Source organism: Salmo salar, chromosome ssa20 (genome assembly GCF_905237065.1).
Source record: "Salmo salar chromosome ssa20, Ssal_v3.1, whole genome shotgun sequence".
In the NCBI taxonomy this organism is placed as follows: domain Eukaryota; kingdom Metazoa; phylum Chordata; class Actinopteri; order Salmoniformes; family Salmonidae; genus Salmo; species Salmo salar.
In genome coordinates, this window is record NC_059461.1 from 36477167 (window position 1) to 36501399 (window position 24233).

Below are 24233 nucleotides of genomic sequence, written 5' to 3' on the forward strand. Positions count from 1 at the left end.
AGGTTTTTATAAATGTTTGCAAATGTATACATTTAAAAAAAAACTGAAATACCTTATTTAGATGAGTATTCAGACCCTTTGCTATGAGACTCTAAATTGAGCTCATGTGTATCCTGTTTCCATTGATCATCCTTGAGATGTTTTTACAACTTGGAGTCCACCTGTGGTAAATTCAATTGATTGGACATCATTTGGAAAGGCACACTCCTGTCTATATAAGGTGCTACAGTTGACAGTGCATGTCAGAGCAAAAACCAAGCCATGAGGTCGAAGGAATTGTCCCTAGAGCGCCGAGGCAGGATTGTGTCGAGACACTGATCTGGGGAAGGGTACCAAAAAAAATGTCTGCAGCATTGAAGATCCCCAAGAACACAGTGGCCTCCATCATTCTTAAATCGAAAAAGTTTGGAACCACTCCTTCTAGAGTTGGCAGCTCGGCCAAACTGAGCAATCAAGGGAGAAGGGCCTTGGTCATGGAGGTGACAAAGACCTGGGGGTCACTCTGACAGAACTCCAGAGTTCCTCTGTGGAGATGGGAGAACCTTCCAGAAGGACAACCATCTCTGCAGCACCCCACCAATCAGGCCTTTACGGTAGAGTGGCCAGACGGAAGACACTCCTCAGTAAAAGGCACGACAGCCTGCTTTGAGTTTGCCAAAAGGCACCTAAAGGACTCTCAAAACCATGAGAAGCATGATTCTCTGGTCTGATGAAACCAAAATTGAACTCTATGGCCTGAATACCAAGCGTCATGTCTGGAGGAAACCTGGCACCATCCCTACGGTGAAGCATGTTGGTGGCAGCATCATGACGTGTGGATGTTTTTCAGTGGCAGGGACTGGGAGACTAGTCACGATCAAGGGAAAGATGAACGGAGCAAAGTACAGAGAGATCCTTGATGAAAACCTGCTCCAGAGCGCTCAGGACCTCAGACTGTGGGTGAAGGATCACCTTCCAACAGGACAACGACCCTTAGCACACAGCCAAGACAATGCAAGAGTGGCTTCGGGACAAGTCTCTGAATGTCCTTGAGTGGCCCAACCAGAGCCAGGACTTGAACCCGATCAAATATCTCTGGAGAGACCTGAAAATAGCTGTGCAGTGACGCTCCCCATCCAACCTGACAGAGCTTGAGAGGATCTGCAGAGAAGAATGGGAGAAACTACCCAAATACAGGTGTGGCAAGCTTGTAGCGTCATTCCCAAGAAGACTCGAGGTTGTAATCACTGCCAAAGGTGCTTTAATAAAGTACTAAGTAAAGGGTCTGAGTACTTATGTAAAATGTGCTTTTTAAGTTTTTATTTTTTTATACATATGCAAAAATGTATAAAAAACAGTTTTTGCTTTGTCATTATGGGGTATTGTGTGTACATTGATGAGGGGAAAAAACTTTAATCCATTTCAGGATAAGGCTGTAACCTAGCAAAATGTGGAAAAAGTCAAGGGGTCTGAATGTTTTCCGAATGCACTGTAGGTTCATAACTTTTGTGAAGCAGCACAGTTGAAAAATATATGGCAAATAGAAATCAAAACTGCATGGTCTTCAGAGATAGATTGGAGGGGTTGAAGGTAGCTGAAGGATGGGACTAAAAACAAACAAAATATAACTATTGTAAAATATACTGTGTCTGTAAAATGTATATAGTATGTATAAGCTGGAAGTAGAAGCCTAAGTGTTGTTGTCGTCCATTAGTTTACTCTAATTAGGGAAGGGGTGGTAGGGTTACGGGAAAATAATAAAGGAAAATATATATACACACATACATACAATAAAAATAAACAAATTAATCATGATCTCTGAGGGACCAGGGACTGGGAGGGGTTTAACTAGCTAGACTGTTATTTTCCTCATGGTTGATCATGGTCACCAACACGTAACATTTGGTTAACTGAACTGTTGATTTTGTTGTTTGTCTTTGCATCACTCTTCAATTGGAGCTGAAAATGCAGTTCAGTTACTCAGTCAAACTGTGGTCACTACTCAGGTCACTGCTAAATGGCATATATTATAGTACATACAGCATGGTCACACAGACCTTCAAGAAACATCCCATTCTACCTAATAAAAAATAAGAAAATGTATCTATTCCTCCATGACTTCTTTAAACACATGTATTCTTCCTCTGCCCGATTGTCTTGTATCCAACCACAAAGCATAAAACAACTCTTGCCTCATCTCAAAATACTCCAACTTTATCAAGATAAACTCTCCTGAGAATGTCAAAACTGATTGTGAGATTGGAAGGAGGCAATTATTCATGACTTCAAACAATGGCACACAATATTAATAAGCCTCTCGTTCACACTTAACTTTCATGTTAAATGAGAACAGACCTTTCGCAATGAGATGTTTCCAGGAACTGAGTGTTTCAGTGAGCAAAAATGCTCATTCTGTGCCAGCGAAGGCATTTTTTTGACATGATTAGTCCATGCAGATGAATAAAACTGACCTCGATGTAAGTCTCAGATTCCTCCAGCTTGCTGCCCTGACTGAGGTAACCTATCAACTACACAGTCTGAAGTTAGTCAAAATGTACCTTATCCAGGCCTAAGGTTATGATGTTGTCTCTACAGTACATGTAAATATATGGGAATATACAATTACCCTTTATGTGAATAGTAGTGATAAAAAGTGATACATTCAGCATCCCTTGCTTGCCAGGCAGGCAGGATATTTCATAGTGAAAGTCTAGAGTAGTGCATTTAACTTATAAATCTGTGTCTATTATAAGCTATCCCTCCCTCTGATCCATTTTGGTCTGACCAAAAGTGGCTTGATGAAAGCATAATAATAGATTGGCTCACAAGTCACGACTGACATGACCAGATGCTTTGTTGAGGTCAAAACAGATCAAATCATGTCATAGTTGCTTCCACATTTTACTCATATCTCCCTCCTCTGACAAAAATGAATGACAGATCTTTCACACCATATAATAGTTGTTTTCGAGTCAAGCCCATCCTTGCATCAGTTTTAGAGCAAAATAAAAGGGCTCAAGCCAGTTCGTGGGAACATCACGTCAGACAAATTATAATGAAAATGATCTAAATCTGCACAATGTTAATGCTTTAAAAAAAACATGACCTAATTTTTGTCCCTCCAGAAGTTTAATCAAGCTAAAACCATAGGTTACTGCTTACATTATTGATTAACCTGTGGCAGCCATCTTAGAAGCCTGCTTTCTCATTTCTTTAGTCAATTAGAACATCTCTAGGGAGCATAAACATTGCTTGTTTACATGTTGCCCAACCGGTAGAGCAAAGCAAAGTAAACTAACCACCTTATTGCCCATGGCATTGCCACACTGCAAGAAGATCAGCTCATCAGCTCCTGACAGTGTCCCAAATGGCACCCTATTACCTACATAGTGCACTACTTTTTAACAGGGCCTTTTGGGCCCTGGTCAAAAGTAGTGCACTTTATAGGGAATAGTGAGCCATTTGGGACATAAGCCCTGTTTTTTCTCATGGGCGTTGGAACTCTCCCTTTGTGGGCCACTCCTGCTGTGATTAGGTCTTATGGCTGCAATAACAGTCTCATTTAACCCCCATTGTCAGCGGCCATGCTCAGTCTGCCTGGATAAGCTCAGGCATCAAGCGTTAAAGAGATTATGACAAGAAATCAAAACAACATCTATCTTAATCATAGATGAAACAGAACAATAATGTGCCACTCTCTTGGCAAACCATGGACGGTTTCTGAGGACAGAAAAGTGAGGCCCATCATTACAGTGTAACAATGGGACACTTCATTTAAAATACCTAACTTTGTATTAGCTGTTCCTGAGAACCACTCTGAAAGAAAACTTGTTTTTAATGCATAAAGTCTTTCTTCCCAACGTCTGCTGCTTGGAATTGATTTGGAAACCACCAAAAATGTGAGAGGCCAGCAACAAGCAATAAAAAATAAGGCACAGCATCCTGTAAACTTGTGCACATTCTCACTGCACACAATCAATGTCTCAAGGTGGGTCAAATTTACAGTGTCCCTGCATGCGAGAAACTATCAACGCATTTTAATTGCATTCAAAAACAAAACATTCCAACAGCTGTTGCTACTCTGCATTGACACCCTGTGGATAGAATGGCATAAAGACATGTCCATACATGTGACATCACTCCCATGTGACATCAGACAGTCTGTGATATGGACCAATAGGAATTAAGCTTTAAAGTACAACCCTCCTGACACATCCAGAAGGACAGACAGCAAAACAAACATACTGATTTACAGCTTTAAATACCTGCCAAATAAAGACTTTAGGGCCCCAATTCAATAGTTACAGAATATTCGCCTTTAAAATAGTATTTTATTATTTATTTTTATTTAACCTTTATTTAACTAGGCAAGTCATAACCGTGGTAATATAAACCGTGACATGGATTCACAGTGGTTAAAAACTCCCCAGCTCTGTTTTTCTTTGCAATTGATATGTAAAGCTATGAGAATTAAGCATCAGTTGTATGAGCAAGAAAACAAGTTCAACTGTACTTTCTCAAGAAATCTTTCACGTCAGTTTACTTGGTGGTCAGTTGGCGGATCAATCTCTTAGATCTGAAGGAATGATCCTCAGAAGTATACAAATTGTCAATCTTTTCAATTTCACATTCACATCCTAGGATACTTATACTTAAATCTAGAATCGGCTTCCTATTTCGCAACACAGCATCCTTCACTCATGCTGCCAAACATACCCTCGTAAAACTGACTATCCTGCCAATCCTTGACTTCGGCGATGTCATTTACAAAATAGCCTCCAACACTCTACACAGCAAATTGGATGCAGTCTATCACAGTGCCATCCGTTTTGTCACCAAAGCCCAATATACTACCCACCACTGCAACTTGGTTGGCCCTCGCTTCATATTCATCGCCAAACCCACAGGCTGCAGGCCATCTATATGTCTTTGTTTGCTAGGTAAAGCCCCGCCTTATCTCAGCTCACTGGTCACCATAGCAGCACCCACCCATAGCACGTGCTCCAGTAGGTATATTTCACTGGTCACCCCCAAAGCCAATTCCTCCTTTGGCCGCCTTTCCTTCCAGTTCTCTGCTGCCAATGACTGGAACGAATTGCAAAAATCACTGAAGCTGCACTCATATCTTCCTCACTAACTTTAAGCATCAGCTATCAGAGCAGCTTACAGATCATTATGCCCACCCAACTACCTCATCCCCATATTGTTATTTATTTTTTTGCTCCTTTGCACCCCAGTATCTCTACTTACACATTCATCTTCTGCACATCTGTCACTCCAGTGTTTAATTGCTAAATTGTAATTATTTCGCCACTATGGCCTATTTATTGCCTTACCTCCCTAATCTTACCTCATTTGCACACACTGTATATAGACTTTTCTATTGTGTTATTGACTGTACGTTTGTTTATTCCATGTGTAACTCTGTGTTGTTGTTTGTGTCGCACTGCTTTGCTTTATCTTGGCCAGGTCGCAGTTGTAAATGAGAACTTTGTTCTCAACTGGCCTACCTGGTTAAATAAAGGTGAAATAAATAAAATACTCAGACAGAACAACTACCCTGAGCACTGTAGGGTCTGTAAAATGTTGGTCAAAGCCACATAATTTCTCCGATAATGAAACTTTGTTTAAAACAATAATGTCCCATCCATCCAACAAGCATGAAATTGAGCAAATCGTCTAAAAAAATGAAACTATTCTTTGCTGAAAATATGCTAGGACCTTTGACACGTAAAGCATGTTTATGCTCATACATCACTATGCTAGTAAAGCATGTTTATGCTCATTCATCACTATGCTAGTAAAGCATGTTTATGCTCATACATCACTACGCTAGTAAAGCATGTTTATGCTCATTCATCACTATGCTAGTAAAGCATGTTTATGCTCATTCATCACTATGCTAGTAAAGCATGTTTATGCTCATTCATCACTATGCTAGTAAAGCATGTTTATGCTCATTCATCACTATGCTAGTAAAGCATGTTTATGCTCATTCATCACTATGCTAGAAAAGCATGTTTATGCTCATTCATCACTATGCTAGTAAAGCATGTTTATGCTACAGGGTAGTAGAAGAAAGTAGGTTTGTTTTCTTTCTTCACCTTGTAAATCTACAGTCAGCTCGAACTAAATCCATGAGCCTCTATGAGACTTAATGTCGAACTGATCCCTTTTTCTGTTTTTGTTACAGTTAATCTACATTAACTGGCTTTTCTTTTCAGAACCCTTTTGTTTCCAATAGACTGATTAACCCCACTAAAGACCTCACTTTTAAGATCATACAAAGAGATGACTGTGCGGTGCTATGGGCCATCATCTATAGCTGGGATAAAGCTCCAAGCTCATTACTGTAACCAGAATGGCAAGAGTCAGGAATGCTTGTAAGTAAGAAAACCTAGTGGCAAGAGTGTCACTTTAACTTCTCTAAGCTTGATATGTTACTTACTATGTACTTTGTCGACATAAGGTGGGTGGGAGGAAGGGATCATTAGGTCTGTCTGGGGCATATATTTCAGAGCTGTAAGGATAAACATACTGCTGTAGCCTACTGTATGTTGTTCCAGGTGTATAGGCTACTATCCTGTGGTGTTGGCAAACATGATCCACAGGTATGGTAGCCCATAGGAAAACATGTCATGACAAAACGTGTGTGTGCATGTGTATCATCGGTATGTAAATGGTAGTGTTAGGGTTAGGAGATGCTTACCAAACTCGCTGGCACACATGTGCTCTAGAATGATGTCTGTTTTCATTTCATTGTCACATGGGGGACATATGGGGGAATAACCTGTGAAAGGGAGGGAGGAGAGACAGTCTATTTAGAGGGTAAGACATGTAGCACTGACACAGTAACCTACCAGTTAACATAGCTCTGAGAAAAATGGAACAAGACTGAAAGGATAAGCAGGAAATCCGGTATCCTCTTAACAGGATTTCGAGAATACATACCAATTCAAACAGCTGTCAGGCAACACAACTGAATCCCTAACAGACCCTAGCATTGTTCACACCTCTATTTACTTCAACATCAGTTCATTTCTCGTGGTAGTAACACTGTTTTACCACCTATCTCCCTGCCTGTGCTTCACATCAGTCTTGCAGACAAAATCTTATGTAAACACCTACAGCACAGTTCAAAAGTTTGGGGTCACTTACAAATGTCCTTCTTTTCAACCACTGCCCCCTACACCTGTCAAGGTGTAGGGGGCAGTATTTTCACAGCCGGATGAAAAACGTACCCAAATTAAACTGGTTACTACTCTGGCCCAGAAACTAGAATATGCATATTATTAGTACTGAGGTTTCTAAAACTGTTTGAATGATGTCTGTGAGTATAACAGAACTCATATGGCAGGCAAAAACCTGAGAAAAATCCAACCAGGAAGTGGGAGATCTGAGAATTGTAGTTCTTCTTTTGAAACCCTATCGAAACTACAGTGTCTATGGGGTCACGTTGCACTTCCTAAGGCTTCCATTGGCTGTCAAAAGCCTTCAGAAAGTTTTCATCATTCTCCTGTAACCGGGCAGAGAATAGGAGCTTAGTCAATGAGTGGACTGCCTGGGGACCAAGGACTTGGTGATGGAATATTATCGCATTTTTACGTTAAAAATACCATAAAGATTGATTGTAAACAACGTTTGGCATGCTTCTACGAACGGTAATGGAACATTTTGACTTTTCGTGTCTCGAATTACGCTCGTGCATTATGCCTTTGGATAGTGACCTGAACGCACGAACAAAACGGAGGTATTTGGACATAAATATGGATTATTTGGAACAAAAACAACATTTCTTGTGGAAGTAGCAGTCCTGGGAGTGCAGCCTGACGAAGATCAGCAAAGGTAAGAGAATATTTATAATACAAATTCTGAGTTTAGGTGACCCCAGAACTTGGCGGGTGTCTGTATAGCTTGCTTTGATGGCGAGCTATGTACTAAGAATATTGAAAAATGTGCTTTCGCCGAAAAGCTATTTTAAAAATATGACACAGCGATTGCATCAAGGAGTACTGCATCTATAATTCTGAAAATAATTGTTATGTATTTTGTCAACATTTATGATGAGTATTTTTGTAAATTGATGTGCTCATTCACCGGAAGTTTTTGGTGGGAATACATTTTCTGAACATCACACGCCAATGTAAAATGCTGTTTTTGGATATAAATATGAACTTTATCGAACAAAACATACATGTATTGTGTAACATGATGTCCTAGGAGTGTCATCTGATGAAGATCGTCAAAGGTTAGTGCTTCATTTAGCTGTGTTTTGGGTTTTATTGACACATCTCCTTGCTTGGAAAATGGCTGTGTGGTTATTTTTGTCTATGTACTCTCCTAACATAATCTAATGTTCTGCTTTCGCTGTAAAGCCTTTTTGAAATTGGACAATGTGGTTAGATTAACGAGAGTATTATCTTTAAAATGGTGTAAAATAGTCATATGTTTGAGGAATTGAAATTATGATATTTTTGCTGTTTTGTATTTCGCGCCATGCTATTTCACTGGCTGTTGAATAGTGTGGGACGGTCACGTCCCACCTAGCCCAGAGAAGTTAAACTACAGTTTTGGCAAGTCGGTTAGGACATCTACTTTGTGCATGAAACAAGTAATTATTTTCAAAACATGTTTACAGACAGATTATTTCACTTATAATTCACTATATCACAATTCCAGGGGTCAGAAGTTTACATAGACTAAGTTGACTGTGCCTTTAAACAGCTTGGAAAATTCCCCAAAATTATTTCATGGCTTTAGAAGCTTCTGATTGACTCAAATTATGTCAATTACCTTCAAACTAAGTGCGTCTTTGCTTGACATCATGGGAAAATCAAAAGAAATCAGCCAAGACCTCAGAAAATAAATGTAGAACTCCACAAGTCTGGTTCATCCTTGGGAACAATTTCCAAACGCCTGAAGGTACCACGTTCATCTGTACAAACAACAGTACGCAAGTATAAACACCATGGGACCCCACAGCCGTCATACCGCTCAGGAAGGAGACGCGTTCTGTCTCCTAGAGACGAACGTACTTTGGTGCGAAAAGTGCAAATCAATCCTGGAAAACAGCAAAGGACCTTGTGTAGATGCTGGAGGAAACAGGTACAAAAGTATCTATATCCACAGTAAAACGAGTCCTATATCGACATAACCTGAAAGGCCGCTCAGCAAGGAAGAAGCCACTACTCCAAAACCGCCATAAAAAAAGACAGACTACGGTTTGCAACTGCACACGGGGACAAAGATCGTACTTTTTGGAGAAATGTCCTCTGGTCTGATGAAACAAAAATAGAACTGTTTGGTCATAATGACCATTGTTATGTTTGGAGGAAAAAGGGGGACTCTTGCAAGCCGAAGAAACCATCCCAACCGTGAAGCACGGGGGTGGATATATTGAAGCAACATCTCAAGACATTAGTCAGGAAGTTAAAGCTTGGTCTCAAATGGGTCTTCCAAATGTACAATGACCCCAAGCATACTTCCAAAGTTGTGGCAAAAATGGCTTAAGGACAACAAAGTCAAGGTTTTGGAGTGGCCATCACAAAGCTCTGACCTCAATCCTATAGAAAATGTGTGGGCAGAACTGAAAAAGCGTTTGCGAGCAAGGAGGCCTACAAACCTGACTCAGTTACAACAACTCTGTCAGGAGGAGTGGGACAAAATTCACCCAACTTATTGTGTGCAGCTTGCGGAAGGCTACCCGCAACGTTTGACCCAAGTTAAACAATTTAAAGGCAATGCTACCAAATACAAATTGAGTGTGTTTAAACTTCTGACCCACTGGGAATGTGATGAAAGAATTAAAAGCTGAAATAAATAATTCTCTCTACTATTATTCTGACATTTCACATTCTTAAAATAAAGTGGTGATCCTAACTGACCTAAGACAGGGAATTTTTACTTTGATTAAATGTCAGGAATTGTGAAAAACTGAGTTGAAATGTATTTGGCTAAGGTGTATGTAAACTTCCGACTTCAACTGTACATGCACATTCCCTGTTACTTTACACTTTTAAGGAAGATTAGGCCTTATTAATCACAGGAGTCACGTGTATCCTCCGTCACAGGAGGAGACGGTGGCAATGGAAACATATGTCTCCAAATCCCTGAGGCAGGGATACATTCGGCCCTCCACTTCACCTGCCTCCTCAAGTTTATTTTTTGTGAAGAAGAAGGATATGGGTCTGCGCCAGTGTATTGACTATCGAGGTATCAATCAGATCCCTGTGAGGTACAGCTACCCGCTGCCTCTCATCGCCAGTGCGATCGAGTCAATGCACGGGGCGCGCTTCTTCACAAAATTGGATCTCAGGAGCGCTTACAACCTGGTGCGTATCCGCGAGGGGGACGAGTGGAAGACGGCATTTAGTACCACCTCAGGGCACTATGAGTACCTCGTCATGCCGTACGGGTTGATGAATGCTCCATCAGTCTTCCAGGCCTTTGTGGATGAGATTTTCCGGGACTTGCAGGGGGAGGGTGTAGTGGTGTATATCGACAACATTCTGATATACTCCGCTACACGTGCCGAGCATGTGTCCCTGGTGCGCAGGGTGCTTGGTCGACTGTTGGAGCATGACCTGTACGTCAAGGCTGAGAAATGTCTGTTCTTTCAACAGTCCGTCTCCTTCCTAGGGTACCGCATTTCCACGTCAGGGGTGGAGATGGAGAATGACTGCATTTCAGCCGTGCGTAATTGGCCGACTCCCACCACGGTAAAAGGAAGTGCAGCGGTTTCTAGGGTTTGCCAACTACTACCGGAGGTTTATCTGGGGTTTTGGTCAAGTAGCAGCTCCCATTACCTCACTGCTGAAGGGGGGACCGTGCGGCTGAACTGGTCGGCTAAGGCAGACCGGGCTTTTGGTCACCTGAAGGCTCTGTTTATCTCGGCTCCCGTGCTGGCTCATCTGGAGCCCTCTTTGGCGTTCATAGTGGAGGTGGACGCGTCCGAGGCTGGGATAGGAGCCGTGCTCTCTCAGCGCTCGGGCACGCCACCAAAGCTCCGCCCCTGTGCTTTCTTTTCGAAGAGGCTCAGCCCGGCAGAGTGAAACTATGATGTGGGGGACCGGGAGCTGTTGGCTGTTGTCAAGGCTCTGAAGGCGTGGAGACGCCGCCCATGTGCACCTGCAACGGGCCGTGCGGCGGCAGAAGGCGAGCGCCGACCGCCACCGCAGTGAGGCCCCGGTGTTCCCACCCGGGGACCGGGTCTGGCTCTTGACCCGAAACCTGCCCCTCCGCCTGCCTTTCCGGAAGCTGGGTCCGCGGTTTGTGGGGCCATTTAAAGTCCTGAGGAGACTGAACGAGGTAAGATACAGGTTACAGCTTCCCCCAGATTATCGCATTAATCCCTCCTCAGGCCAGTGGTGGCTGGTCCACTCCAGGAAGCTGAGGTGCGGAAGGTTCCTCCGCCCCCTCTGGACATCGAGGGGGCCCCGGCGTATGCTGTTCGAGCCATCCTGGACTCGAGGCGTCGGGCGAGGGGCCTTCAGTACCTCGTGGAGTGGGAGGGGTACGGTCCGGAGGAGAGACGCTGGGTGCCGGTGGAGGACGTCCTGGACCCTTCGTTGCTACGGGATTTCCACCGTCTCCATCCGGATGGCCCTGCGCCTCATCCTCCGGGTCGTCCCTGAGGTCGGTGTCAGCGTGCTGCTGGAGCCGCGAGTCAAGGGGGGGGTACTGTCATGACTTCCGCCGAAGTCGGTCCCTCTCCTTGTTCGGGTGGCGTTCGGCGGTCAACGTCACCAGCCTTCGCCGATCCACTTTTCATTTTCCATATGTTTTGTCTGTCTTACACACCTGGTTTCAATCCCCCAATTACCTGTTCATTATTTAACCCTCTGTTCCCCCATGTTTGTTTGTGAGTGATCGTTTCTATGTAGGTCGGTCCGTTATTGTGGGTTCTGTTTTTGGATTGCATTTATTATATGTTGAGTAAAATACGTTTACTTACTCTTATCTGCTGTCCTGCACCTGACTCCTATACACCAGCTAGCTACACATAGACCACCTGACATCAGGAGCCAGCTAACCTGGAGTTCGAATCAATGAGACGAGGTTGGAGATGTTGGTTAGAGCTGCCTTTCCCTATAAAAAAAACACTCACAAAATTTGAGTTTGCTATTCACATGAAGTATTGCCTGATGTGAACCATGTCTCGAACAAAATAAGTCTCAGAAGACCTAAGATAAAGTATTGTTGACCTGCATAAAACTGGAAAGGGCTACAAAAGTATCTCTAAAAGCCTTGATGTTCATCAGTCCACGGTAAGATAAATTGTCTATAAATGGAGAAAGCTCAGCACTGTTGCTAATCTCCCTAGGAGTGGCTGTACTGCAACAATGACTGCAAGAGCACAGCGCAGAATGCTCAATGAGGTTAAGAAGAATCCTAGTGTCAGCTAAAGACTTAAAGAAATCTCTTGAACATCCTAACATCTCTGTTGACGAGTCTACGATACGTAAAACACTGAACAAGAATGGTGTTCATGGGACCCTCCCATGAAACAAAAACATTGCTACACATCTGAAGTTTGCAAAAGTGCACCTGGATGTTCCACAGCGCAACTGGCAAAATATTCTGTGGACAGATTAAACTACAGTTGAGTTGTTTGGAAGGAACACACAACACTATGTGTGGAGAAAAAAAGGCACAGCACACCACCATCAAAACCTCATCCCAACTGTAAAGTATGGTGGAGGGGGCATCATGGTTTGGGGCTGCTTTGCTGCCTCAGCAAGCTGTCCAGGCCCTTTCATCGACGGAAAAATGTTAGGCTATCTGTCCGCCAATTGAAGCTCATCAGAAGTTGGGTGATGCAACAGGACAACGACCCAAAACACAGAAGTAAATCAACAACAGAATGGCTTCAACAGAAGAAAATATGCCTTCTGGAGTGGCCCAGTCAGAGTCCTGACCTCAACCCAATTGAGATGCTGTGGCATGACCTCAAGAGAGCAGTTCACACCAGACATTCTAAGAATATTGCTGAACTGAAACAGTTTTGTAAAGGAGGAATGGTCCAAAATTCCTCCTGACCATTGTGAAGGCCTGATCCGCAACTACAGAAAACGTTTGGTTGAGGTTATTGCCGCCAAAGGAGGGTCAACCAGTTATTAAATCCAAGGGTTCATGTACTTTTTCGACCCTGCACTGTGAATGTTTACATGGTGTGTTCAATAAAGACATGAAAACGTATCATTGTTTGTGTGTTATTAGTTTAAGCAGACTGTGTTTGTCTATTGTTGTGACCTAGGTGAAGATCAGATCAAATTTTATGACCAATTTATGCAGAAATCCAGGTATTTCCAAAAGGTTCACATACTTTTTCTTGCCACTGTATGCACTGATTGTGCAGATGGAGAGATGACTGAATGAAGCTGGAAAATCTTCCACTCAGGGTTCGAGATACATTTTCAGTTACAGGAGCCAAGTTACACATGAAATGTTTAGAATATTTTGACATTATGATTTAAAACAATGAACGATTGTGACTGTATAGTGTAACAACTATGGATAGTGTCTTTGTCAAGTGACGTTCATGAATTTTCTGATAATAACTTTTCTGTTCTTTCTCAAACAACATTTGGAAGGCTGCAAGGTTTAACTTCTAAATTCTGAACAAATGAACAGATGGTGAAATATAAATCAATACATATTAACACACACTTATCCTGTTTTGTTGTGATTGCTAGTTGTCCATGATGTGTGTTTGACAAAACCTTGTGAAAGTTACACCCAGGTGGAAAGAGCTTGTGAAAACAGGCACTGTTTACAGAGTCAGAGAGTCACTATTTTCTATTTCATCTTGTTTCTACTTTAAATCAATTACTGCTTGCTTTATACATGTTCAACAGCAGTGGAGAGGCTCTTTAAATGACTTTCTCAAAATACATGACCACTGGGCAAAACCTGGTTGAATCAATGTTGTTTCCACATCATTTCAAGACAACAAAAAAATCAATGATGACGTTGAATGAACGTGGAAAATGAATTGGATTTGCAAAAAGTCGTCAACGTAAGGGCATGCGTTCCAAATGGCACCTTATTCCATATGTAGTGCACTACTTTTGATGAGAGCCTTTGTGGCACACATTGTGGATCTCTGTGTGGTCCCAAAGCTCCAACAGTAGACTTTTCTAAGGCTGCTGGGCTACTGCCCAAACAGCACACACACCACCGTGTTGGTTCCACAAACACCACCATGTTGGCCCTCCTCAACCCAACACGTCCCAGTAACAGAGGGACTACCTCAGATATACAGTAAGTGCTGTGTAACTGCAGCACCAAGGAGTGAGAAAGACCGCTTCATCGGGTGCTGGACTGTTAAGTCACCAGTCACCATATCAATTCTGTAATCCTGCTGTAAGACAAGTCATTCATGTTCAGAATGGAGGAAATGTTTGAACACTAAGCTAACACTGTTTTGCAGCATGCATATGTTATACAATGTAGATCAAAACGTAAGGAGGTTGATGATGGAAAGTCCCTTTTAATTTATGAGCAAATCTGGATGAGGTGGTTGTACTTCCCCTTCTCTGGGACACCTCTAGTTAAAGAGCAGAGCAGACTTTCCAACTCGCTCCAAGAGACATTCTACTAATTCCTGCCAGGGACACTGGTATGGCAATAAACTACTACAACCCATGGCAGGAACAAGAATTTTAGACAAAACTTGTCCTTTCATTGTGAAAGGCCTTTCGCAGCATTGATTTCTGTTGTATTTTCGTGATTTTTGTTTTGTTTGTTTCCAAAACATATCTAAACCATTGTTACTACCAAGCTGTTAGGTCATTTTTGTCATTTTGACCATAACTCAGTCCAGAAACTGAAGCTGCATCCCAAATGGCACTCATTTCCCTTTATAGTGCACTACTTTTGACCAGAGACCTAGACAGAAAGGCAGCACGGGCCTGACGTCTTTTGGAGTTCACTGTAGCCTTGAAACACCGTTTATTACATTAGCGAAATTGACATGGCCTGTTTTTTTTTTAATCTCTCCTCATCGTTGTCCCTCTGGTATTCACTTTTACAAATACCACTGTACCTGCTCTTCAAATTAAGCTATAGGGTAATTCCACATTAACAACGTGATACCGAGACTCCGATTCTTCACTTTAAAATGTATGTCAAACAAAACCAATGATTGCAAAGTTAAACAAACCATACAACTATATGCAGAAGGACTACTTTAATAATTTCTACTGAATGTTTGACAAAAACACATGTGTTTGAAGATCTTGGTAACAGAATGACGGCACAAACAGCACAAACTGTTTTCTGTTACTAAGCTTTGCATCTGCACTGCTCTTCACCAGAAGCGGGCGGGCAGAGCAAACAGAGCGAGGCGGTGGAAATGGACGGGACAGGCAGAGCAGTGACTGTATGGATAGTCCATATCTCCAATCATCTTTGTTTATAGTGATGTTGTGTTTCCATAAGTGAATGAATTGGTCTAATTTACAGTGGCTTGCGAAAGTAAGTAACCCTTGGCATTTTTCCTATTTTGTTGCCTTACAACCTGTAAATAAAATAGATTTTTGGGGGGTTGTATTGTTTGATTCACAACATGTCTTTGAAGATGCAAAATATGTTTTGTTGTGAAACAAACAAGAAATAAGACAAAAAAACTAGAAAACTTGAGCGTGCATAACTATTCACCCCCCAAAGTCAATACTTTGTAGAGTCACCTTTTGCAGCAATTACAGCTGCAAGTCTCTTGGGGTATGTCTCTATAAGCTTGGCACATCTAGCCACTGGAATTGTTGCCCATTCTTCAAGGCAAAACTGCTCCAGCTCCTTCAAGTTGGATGGGTTTCGCTGGTGTACAGCAATCTTTAAGTCATACCACAGATTCTCAATTGGATTGAGGTCTGGGCTTTAACTAGGCCATTCCAAGACATTTAAATGTTTCCCCTTAAAACCACTTGAGTGTTGCTTTAGCAGTATGCTTAGGGTCATTGTCCTGCTGGAAGGTGAACCTTCGTTCCAGTCTCAAATCTCTGGAAGACTGAAACAGGTTTCCCTCAAGAATTTCCCTGTATTTAGCTCTATCCATCATTCCTTCAATTCTGACCAGTTTCCCAGTCCCTGCCAATGAAAAACATCCCCACAGCATGATGCTGCCACCACCATGCTTCACTGTGGGCATGGTGTTCTCGGGGTGATGAGAGGTGTTGGGGTTGCACCAGACATAGCGTTTTCCTTGATGGCCAAAAAGGAACATTTTAGTCTCATCTGACCTTCTTCCATATGTTTGGGGAGTCTCCCACATGCCTTTTGGTGAAAACAAAATGCGTTTGCTTATTTTTTTCTTTAAGCCATGGCTTTTTTCTGGCCACTCTTCCGTGAAGCCCAGCTCTGTGGACTGTACGGCTTAAATTGGTCATATGGACAGATACTCCAATCTCTGCTGTGGAGCTTTGCAGCTCCTTCGGGGTTATCTTTGGTCGCTTTGTTGCCTCTCTGATCGCTTTGTTGCCTCTCTGATTAATGCCCTCCTTGCCTGGTCTGTGAGTTTTGGTTGGCGGTCCTCTCTTGGCAGGTTTGTTATGGTGCCATATTCTTTCCATTTTTTTTATAATGGATTTAATGGTGCTCCATGGGATGTTCAAAGTTTCTGATATTTTTTTATAACCCATGTACTTCTCCACAACTTTGTCCCTGACCTGTTTGGAGAGCTCCTTGGTCTTCATGGTGCCGCTTGCTTGGTGGTGCCGCTTGCTTAGTGGTGTTGCAGACTCTGGGGTCTTTCAGAAAGGTGTATATATACACTGAGATCATGTGACAGATCATGTGACACTTAAATCCACCTGTGTGCAATCTAACTAATTATGTGACTTCTGAAGGTAATTGGGTGCACCAGATCTTATTTAGGGGCTTCATAGCAAAGGGGGTGAATACAAATGCACGCACCACTTTTCCGCTTTTTATTTTTTAGAGTTTTTTGAAACAAGTTATTTTTTTCATTTCACGTCACCAATTTGGACTATTTTGTGTATGTCCATTACTTGCAATCCAAATAAAAAGTAAATTTAAATTACAGGTTGTAATGCAACAAAATAGGAAAAACGCCAAGGGGATGAATACTTTTGCAAGGCACTGTAGCATGTACAGTATGGTAAAGCCTTAACCCTTAGATAAGTTAATAATGACATTCTGTTTATTGTTTTAATTGGAATTGAGCGAGACAACAAAGCGGACAACCAATCGTCTGCCTGCCCGGGTGGGTCATTACAACTCAAAACAATACATTCTAAAATAAATGGCACACACCTTTGGTGAGTTTAGGCCATAAATGTGTTTTTGTAAAATGTTCTGTGGAAATTGTTAAAAGTAGTCCCTAGGTGTGTTTAACTTTGCAATCATTGGTTTTTGTTTAACATACATTATAAAGTGAAAAATTGGAGTCTCAGCATCACTCACTGTTACCGTGGAAATGCCCTATGCAACTTTCTTGGGGGTTCTAAAGGAAGAGGTCAGTAGTTGAGAGGTCAATACAAAATGGTCATTAATAGATGTATTAGTTATTTGGCTGGACTCCCAGTATTCAACAAACACCTTGAAATAAATTGCTACCATCTGTTAAGGAGTATTACAATATAACTTGTTTGTCAATAGCGAGCAACTTAACATTTGCTCAAAAGAGAGGTTATCTCTTGGTAAAGACAGAGGAGCGTATATTGCTCTGAACTAACTAAATAAATGCTTTACTTTCTCACTCTCATATTCTTTGAGATAATCTAATCGAGAAATAATCTAAGCAGTCATGGGAAAAATGATCCCAAAAGGTTGGCAATGGTCATTTGCATGAGGTTTGAGATCAACAAACAGATTTTAACCCCTGAAACAACATTCTGCTGCCTGTAGAACTACATGGGTGTTGATTCTCACACTATGTCAAAGCAGTGACTGAGTGTTATCTCAGTCAAGTACTGCAGCTCTGTATAGCCTGCCCTATAGAATAATATGTTGAGCCTGCCCTATAGCATAATATGTTGAGCCTGCCCTATAGCATAATATGGTGTTCACATTAGTTTGTGTTTCCCAATCCAGATATTTGATAATGATTAATACAGATTATCACGTTTTATCCACAAAATTGATTCAAAAAATGTTCTAAAATTGAAAATAAATCATAATAAAAACTGCTTCCAAGTGAAGAATGTAATGTCAATTGAACAATACAGTGTACAAACTCCTAGCCAACACCTCAGTTATTTAAGCATCATGCCAAGCAATGGCTCAGTTTCAGATCTGGTACTAGGCTGAGAGATCTTATAAATCACATAGGGATTTTATATATATATATATAGATAGATAGATAGATAGATAGATAGATAGATAGATAGATAGATAGATAGATAGATAGATAGATAGATAGATAGATAGATAGATAGATAGATAGATAGATAGATAGATAGATAGATAGATATGATGACAGGCATGATGCCTGCTGGTAGGTAGGTAGGAAGGTAGGTAGGTATAGCCTTACCTGTGGGCTTGGTAGCTTCAGTGGCATTGGGTGCAGTCATGGCAATGCACACGTCATCCTGGGGAAACTTGTCACAGGTGAGCATCTCAGGCCAGGGGAAGCCGAAGGACTCCATGATAGGGGTGCAGCCATCCCGTACAGCCTCACACAGCCAGCGGCAGGGGTATATGGGGCGCTCCAGGCACACTGGGGCAAACAGGGAGCAGAGGAACACCTGGGTACCCGGGTGGCAGCTCTTATGCACCAGGGGCACCCAGCTGCCCGCCTGCTGCTTCACCTCAGCCATAGTCTCATGCTCCAGTAGGTTAGGCAGCAGCATCTGGTTGTAGCCCACATTGTGGCACAACCTCAGGTCCTCTGGGATATCCACACACTGAGGAGGCTTGCCATAGCTGCGGCCACCATTGTACAAGTCCGATTTCCAGCTCAGGTATTCATACTCAGAGGCTCTGCTCATAGACACCACTGCCATGGTCAAAGCCAGAGGGATGATTCTCCAACCGCACAAACGTTCAATGGACCTCATTTTTCACAACAGAGGAGAGTCTACAGGATAAAAGTAAAATGCAGCTCACTGGAGCTTTCAGTATAGAATAGAACAGACCTGCTACAAGAGAAAAAATAAATGGTGAAAAGCTTCAAGAGTCCAGTGGATAAATGTTCTCTGAATCGAAAGTTTCAGGTTTCAGTACAACTCCACTCCTGCCTCCTCTTGTTGCACCCCCGCTGTTCCGTTCCCTTCTGCTGCGACTGACTCACACAACCGCCTGTAAAGATAACTGCCTGGAGTAGCTTGGAAACAAGAGGAAATTGTGAAGTGTGCTTCGGCCAATCCGAAATCGTCTGCGCCTTTTGGCACTCACATGTCAATCAAAGTGCTCAATTACCCACTGCGTAGAAAACGGCTCAACTTTCCCTACCCCCTTCATTAGCCTTTCTCTGCCTTTGTCAAAACAAAGACCTTGCCTTGACACCAAACAAAAAAATGATTTAATAGTTGGTCAAACGGACGCGCGCAATCAATTGACAGCCATTACGCACAGTAGCCTACATTTTTAAAATGATTTTGGACAGTTATTTGGAGAATTATATTTGACAAGAAACCGTATTTAGTTCCAACGTCAATATGCAGAAATACAGTATGCTCAAGAAATATAAGGAACTAGGCGAAAAACTTTCAAAAGTTTTAAGTCAAAGTTTTAACTATGTTAAATATATCTGAAAACAAAATTAGTTCAGACCAGTAGTGTTTAAAGATACATAACGTCACACATTCTAAATGTAAATGACAGTCATATTGTCCTGACGTGAAGAACAGATAATACTGTTAAATTAAATATACATTGTTATTTCAGTCTAGGCTACTTAGATGTAATTCGATTTTGTTAAAGTAAAAGTGGCCATCTGCATGTCACTCCAAGTCTTAACAGTTTTCCCAGGTTAGACAGGACTAAGACAAGAGGTGGATAATCTACCAATTTAAATGTGCATTCATTTCCATGCCATTGTCTTGTTAATGATGATAACCCAATTAAACACTCCACATTAGAAAACAAAGCAGACAAAGGTGGTCCCTGTAGCCTAAACATTAAATAGCCTTGATCTTTACTTTTAGAAGAAATACTGTGAGCTTTAAAATAAAATAAAAATGCAACTAGATTTGACATCACAGAGGACATGGTCTCCATTGCCTCATTATAGGCTACATTATAATATAAGAGAAGGGATGTTTTATGCTATACCATTTTGCCATACCAAATATATAATGTTGTACATTTAATGTGATCTAATATACATTGTTTCACAGTCATACCATGTAAACAGGTCTTTTAAAAGTCATTCCTGGAGAACATATTGTTATTTTTTGCCATGTGAGCAGAATATTGTCTACAACTATAGCCACATGTGATTACTTTAGGTGACATGTACTTTTTCATTTATTACACAATTCCAATCTACAGGATCATCGTAGAACTGCCAGTGCCATGGCCATATGATAGGAAGGTTTACAAAAGTATTTTAGAGATTGTACATTTCCAATAAACTGGGATGTAATAAGGGTTATGCTGACACTATGTCTGTTTAGCAGTGCTGCTACATAGACAGCTTAATGAGGTTCAGGCACCTAACTACAGTTTGCACACAGTAGGGATTGCTAAAACAAACTCCAAGTATTTAAGACTGGGGTGGAGGTGAGGGGAGTTTTAAAAAATGTATTTTCTTCTCTCATCTCTAGACCTGGCTTCCTTGGCTGCAATCCCAAATGGCCCCCTATTCCCTATAAAACGTATACTACTTTTGTCCAGGGCCTGTAAATCTCTAGTTAAAGGAAGTGCAATATGTAGGGAATAGGGTGCCATTTGGGATTCCTACCATGTCTGTCAGGAATAATGTGCCTAACTGTGAAGCCAGCAGCTGAAAACAGTCTGTGACTGGGATGTTCCACATACATGGAGCTAGATAGCAGCAACCTAAAATCAGTTCAGAGTACAGCCAAGACTAAACACAAAATTACTATAGACCAATATGTCAGCTTATGTGACATTGGACGTCAGAGTCTGGACAATTTCTAATGATACCATGTTGAGTCTAAACATACAGTACCAGTCAAACGTTTGGGCACATCTTCTCATGCAAGGGTTTTTCTTTATTTTTACTATTTTCTACATTGTAGAATAATAGTGAAGACATCAAAACTGTGAAATACACATCATGTAGTAACCGTAGCCACCCTTTGCCTTGATGACAGCTTTGCACACTCTTGGCATTCTCTCAACTAGCTTCACCTGGAATGCTTTTCCAACAGTCTTGAAGGAGTTCCCACATATGCTGAGCACTTGTTGGCTGCTTTTCCTTCACTTTGCAGTCCAACTCATCCCGAACCATCTCAATTGGATTGTGGTCAGGATATCTGATGCAGTGCTCCATCACTCTCCTTCTTGGTCAAATAGCCCTTACACAGCCTGGAGGTGTGTTGGGTCATTATCCTGTTGAAAAACAAAAGAAATTCCCACTTAGCGCAAACCAGATGGGATGGCGTATCGCTGCAGAATGCTGTGGTAGTCATGCTGGTTTGGTGTGCCTTGAATTCTAAATAAAACACTGACAGTATCACCAGCAAAGCAACCCCACACCATCACACCTCCTCCCCCACGCTTCACGGTGGGAACCACACATGCAGAGATCATCCATTCACTTACTCTGCGTCTCACAAAGACATGGCAGTTGGAACCAAACATCTCAAATTTGGACTCATCAGACCAAAGGACAGATTTCCACCAGTCTAATGTCCATTGCTTGTGTTTCTTGGCCCATGCAAGTCTCTTCTTCTTATTGGTACCCTTTAGTAGTGGTTTCTTTGCTGCAATTTGTCCATGAAGGCCTGATTCACGCAGTCTCCTCTGAACAGTTGATGTTGAGATGTGTCTGTTACTTGAAATCTGTGAAGCATTTATTTTGGCTGCAATTTCTGAGGCTGGTAACTCTAATGAACGTATCCTCTGCAGCATAGGTAACTCTGGGTCTTCCTTTCCTGTGGCAGTCCTCATGTGAGCCAGTTTCATCATAGCGCTTGATCGTTTTTGCGACTGCACTTGAAGAAGCTTCTTGAAATATTTCACATTGACTGACCTTCATGTCTGAAAGTAATGATGGACTGTCGTTTCTCTTTGCTTATTTGAGCTAGTATTTCCATAATGTGGACTTGGTATTTTACCAAATAGGGCTATCTTCTGTATACCACCCCTACCTTGTCACAACAAAACTGATTGGCTCAAACGCTTTAAGAAGGAAAGAAATTCCACAAATTAACTTTTAACAAGGCACACCTGTTATTTGAAATGCATTCCAGGTGACTACCTCATGAAGCTGGTTGAGAGAATGCCAAGAGTGTGCAAAGCTGTCATTAAGGCAAAGGGTGGCTACCTTTTGCCAAATATAAAATATATTTTGATTTGTTTAACACTTTTTTGGTTACTATTCCATATGTGTTATTTCATAGTTTAAATATCATCCCTATTATTCTACAATGTAGAAATTAGTACAAATAAAGAAAAACCGTTGAATGAGCAGGTGTGTGCAAACTTTTGACTGGTACTGTATGTATATTTTTTTATTATAGAAGTAGACATTACATCTGTGAAGTGGCTTGCAATCTTATCTTACGGCACACCACAACAGTCATTTGCAATGTAGATATGCTGGTTTTTGACAGAGAAGAAAAGGATATTCAATATACTATAGGCCTAGTTCTCCAGTGGAAGTCATTGTCATCAACACATTGCTAAGCTAGAAAGCTAGACTGATTCATATTCATGTTGTATGAACTTCAAAAGGAGCACTTAGATTGGGGTTGCATATGTTTTAACAATAGAGAGACTAAATATTTGAACTTTCAGGGCCCAAGAAAAATTTGTTTGCCATTAGATCTTTAACAATCATCCATCTCAATTCAACAGTGTTTAACTACATAATCTCACATACAGTACATGTTCATGCATAGTATCCTCATTTTGGTTGAGCAGAGCTAACATATATGTTGCCAAACATCAGTCATTAGTGACTGTTAGCTAAACACCAGATCTCCTCTAGGCCATAATTTCTTAGTAAGTGTGACAAGTTGTATGTACACTGAACAAAAATATATGTTTATTGAGCTGAAATAAAAGATACCAGAAATGTTTAATACACACAAAAATATTATTTCTCTAAAATATTGAGCACAAATTTGTTTACATCCCTGTTAGTGATCATTTCTCCTTAGCCAAGATAATCCATCTACCTGACAGGTGTGGCATATCAAGAAGCTGATTAAACAGCAGGATCATTACATAGGTGCACCTTGTGCTGTGGACAATAAAAGGGCTCTCTAAATGTGCAGTTTCATTACACAACACAATGCCACAGATGTCTCAAGTTTTGAGGGAGCTTGCAATTGGCATGCTGACTGCAGGAATGTCCACAATATCTGTGGCCAAATAATTGAATGCTAACTTTCTACGATAAGCCACTTCCAATGTTGTTTTAGAGAATTTGGCAGTACATCCAACCGACCTCACAAGCGCAGACCAAGTGTATGGCATTGTGGGGGCCGAGCGGTTTGCTGATGTCAACGTTGTGAACAGAGTGCCCCTTGGTGGTGGTGGTGGTGGTGTTATGGTATGGGTAGGCATAAGCTATGGAAAACGAACACAATTGCATTTTAACGATGGCAATTTGAATGCACAGAGATAACGTGACAAGATCCCGAGGCCCATTGTCGTGCCATTCATCTGCCTTCATCACCTTACGTTAGTAACGTTCAAAGAGTGTTCTAAGAATGTTATTTTAAAACATACATTCCATTCTCATCTTCAACAACACTCTCTCCATCCTCTATCTTATTAGGTGTGTTCAGGTGTGTTGGCCATGCCCACTAATTGGCCACACCTGATCTTAATGAGTGCTTGTTTCCTTTGAAATGGGGTCTGTTTGAATAGACTAAAATGAACAGCTTTGTATGAGTTAAGAAAACATGGCATGCTAGCTCCATCCTGGTGGTGAATTGAGCTAATTACATGTATCGAATACAGTAAATCTCAGCCTCCAGCCTCCAGTATTTATGCTGCAGTAGTTTATGTGTCGGGGGGCTAGGGTCAGTCTGTTACATCTGGAGTATTTCTCTTGTCTTATCCGGTGTCCTGTGTGAATTTAAATATGCTCTCTCTAATTCTCTCTTTCTCTCTTTCCTTCTTTCTCTCGGAGGACCTGAGCCCTAGGACCA

At 41.6% G+C, this 24233-nt stretch overlaps 1 protein-coding gene across 2 annotated transcripts in view; it reads right to left on the bottom strand.

Annotated features, from left to right (window-relative positions):
• The window catches only part of sfrp1 (Secreted frizzled-related protein 1), a 36450-nt gene extending 17189 nt beyond the window's left edge, over positions 1-19261 (bottom strand). Inside the window, 2 exon segments of one of the 2 annotated variants that reach the window (NM_001140519.1) lie at positions 6689-6769; positions 18473-19201. In NM_001140519.1, the coding sequence (NP_001133991.1) occupies positions 6689-6769; positions 18473-18998 (607 nt within the window). In that variant the 5' untranslated portion in view covers positions 18999-19201. 2 annotated transcript variants of the gene reach the window in all.
• Between the last annotated feature and the right edge of the window lie 4972 nt (positions 19262-24233).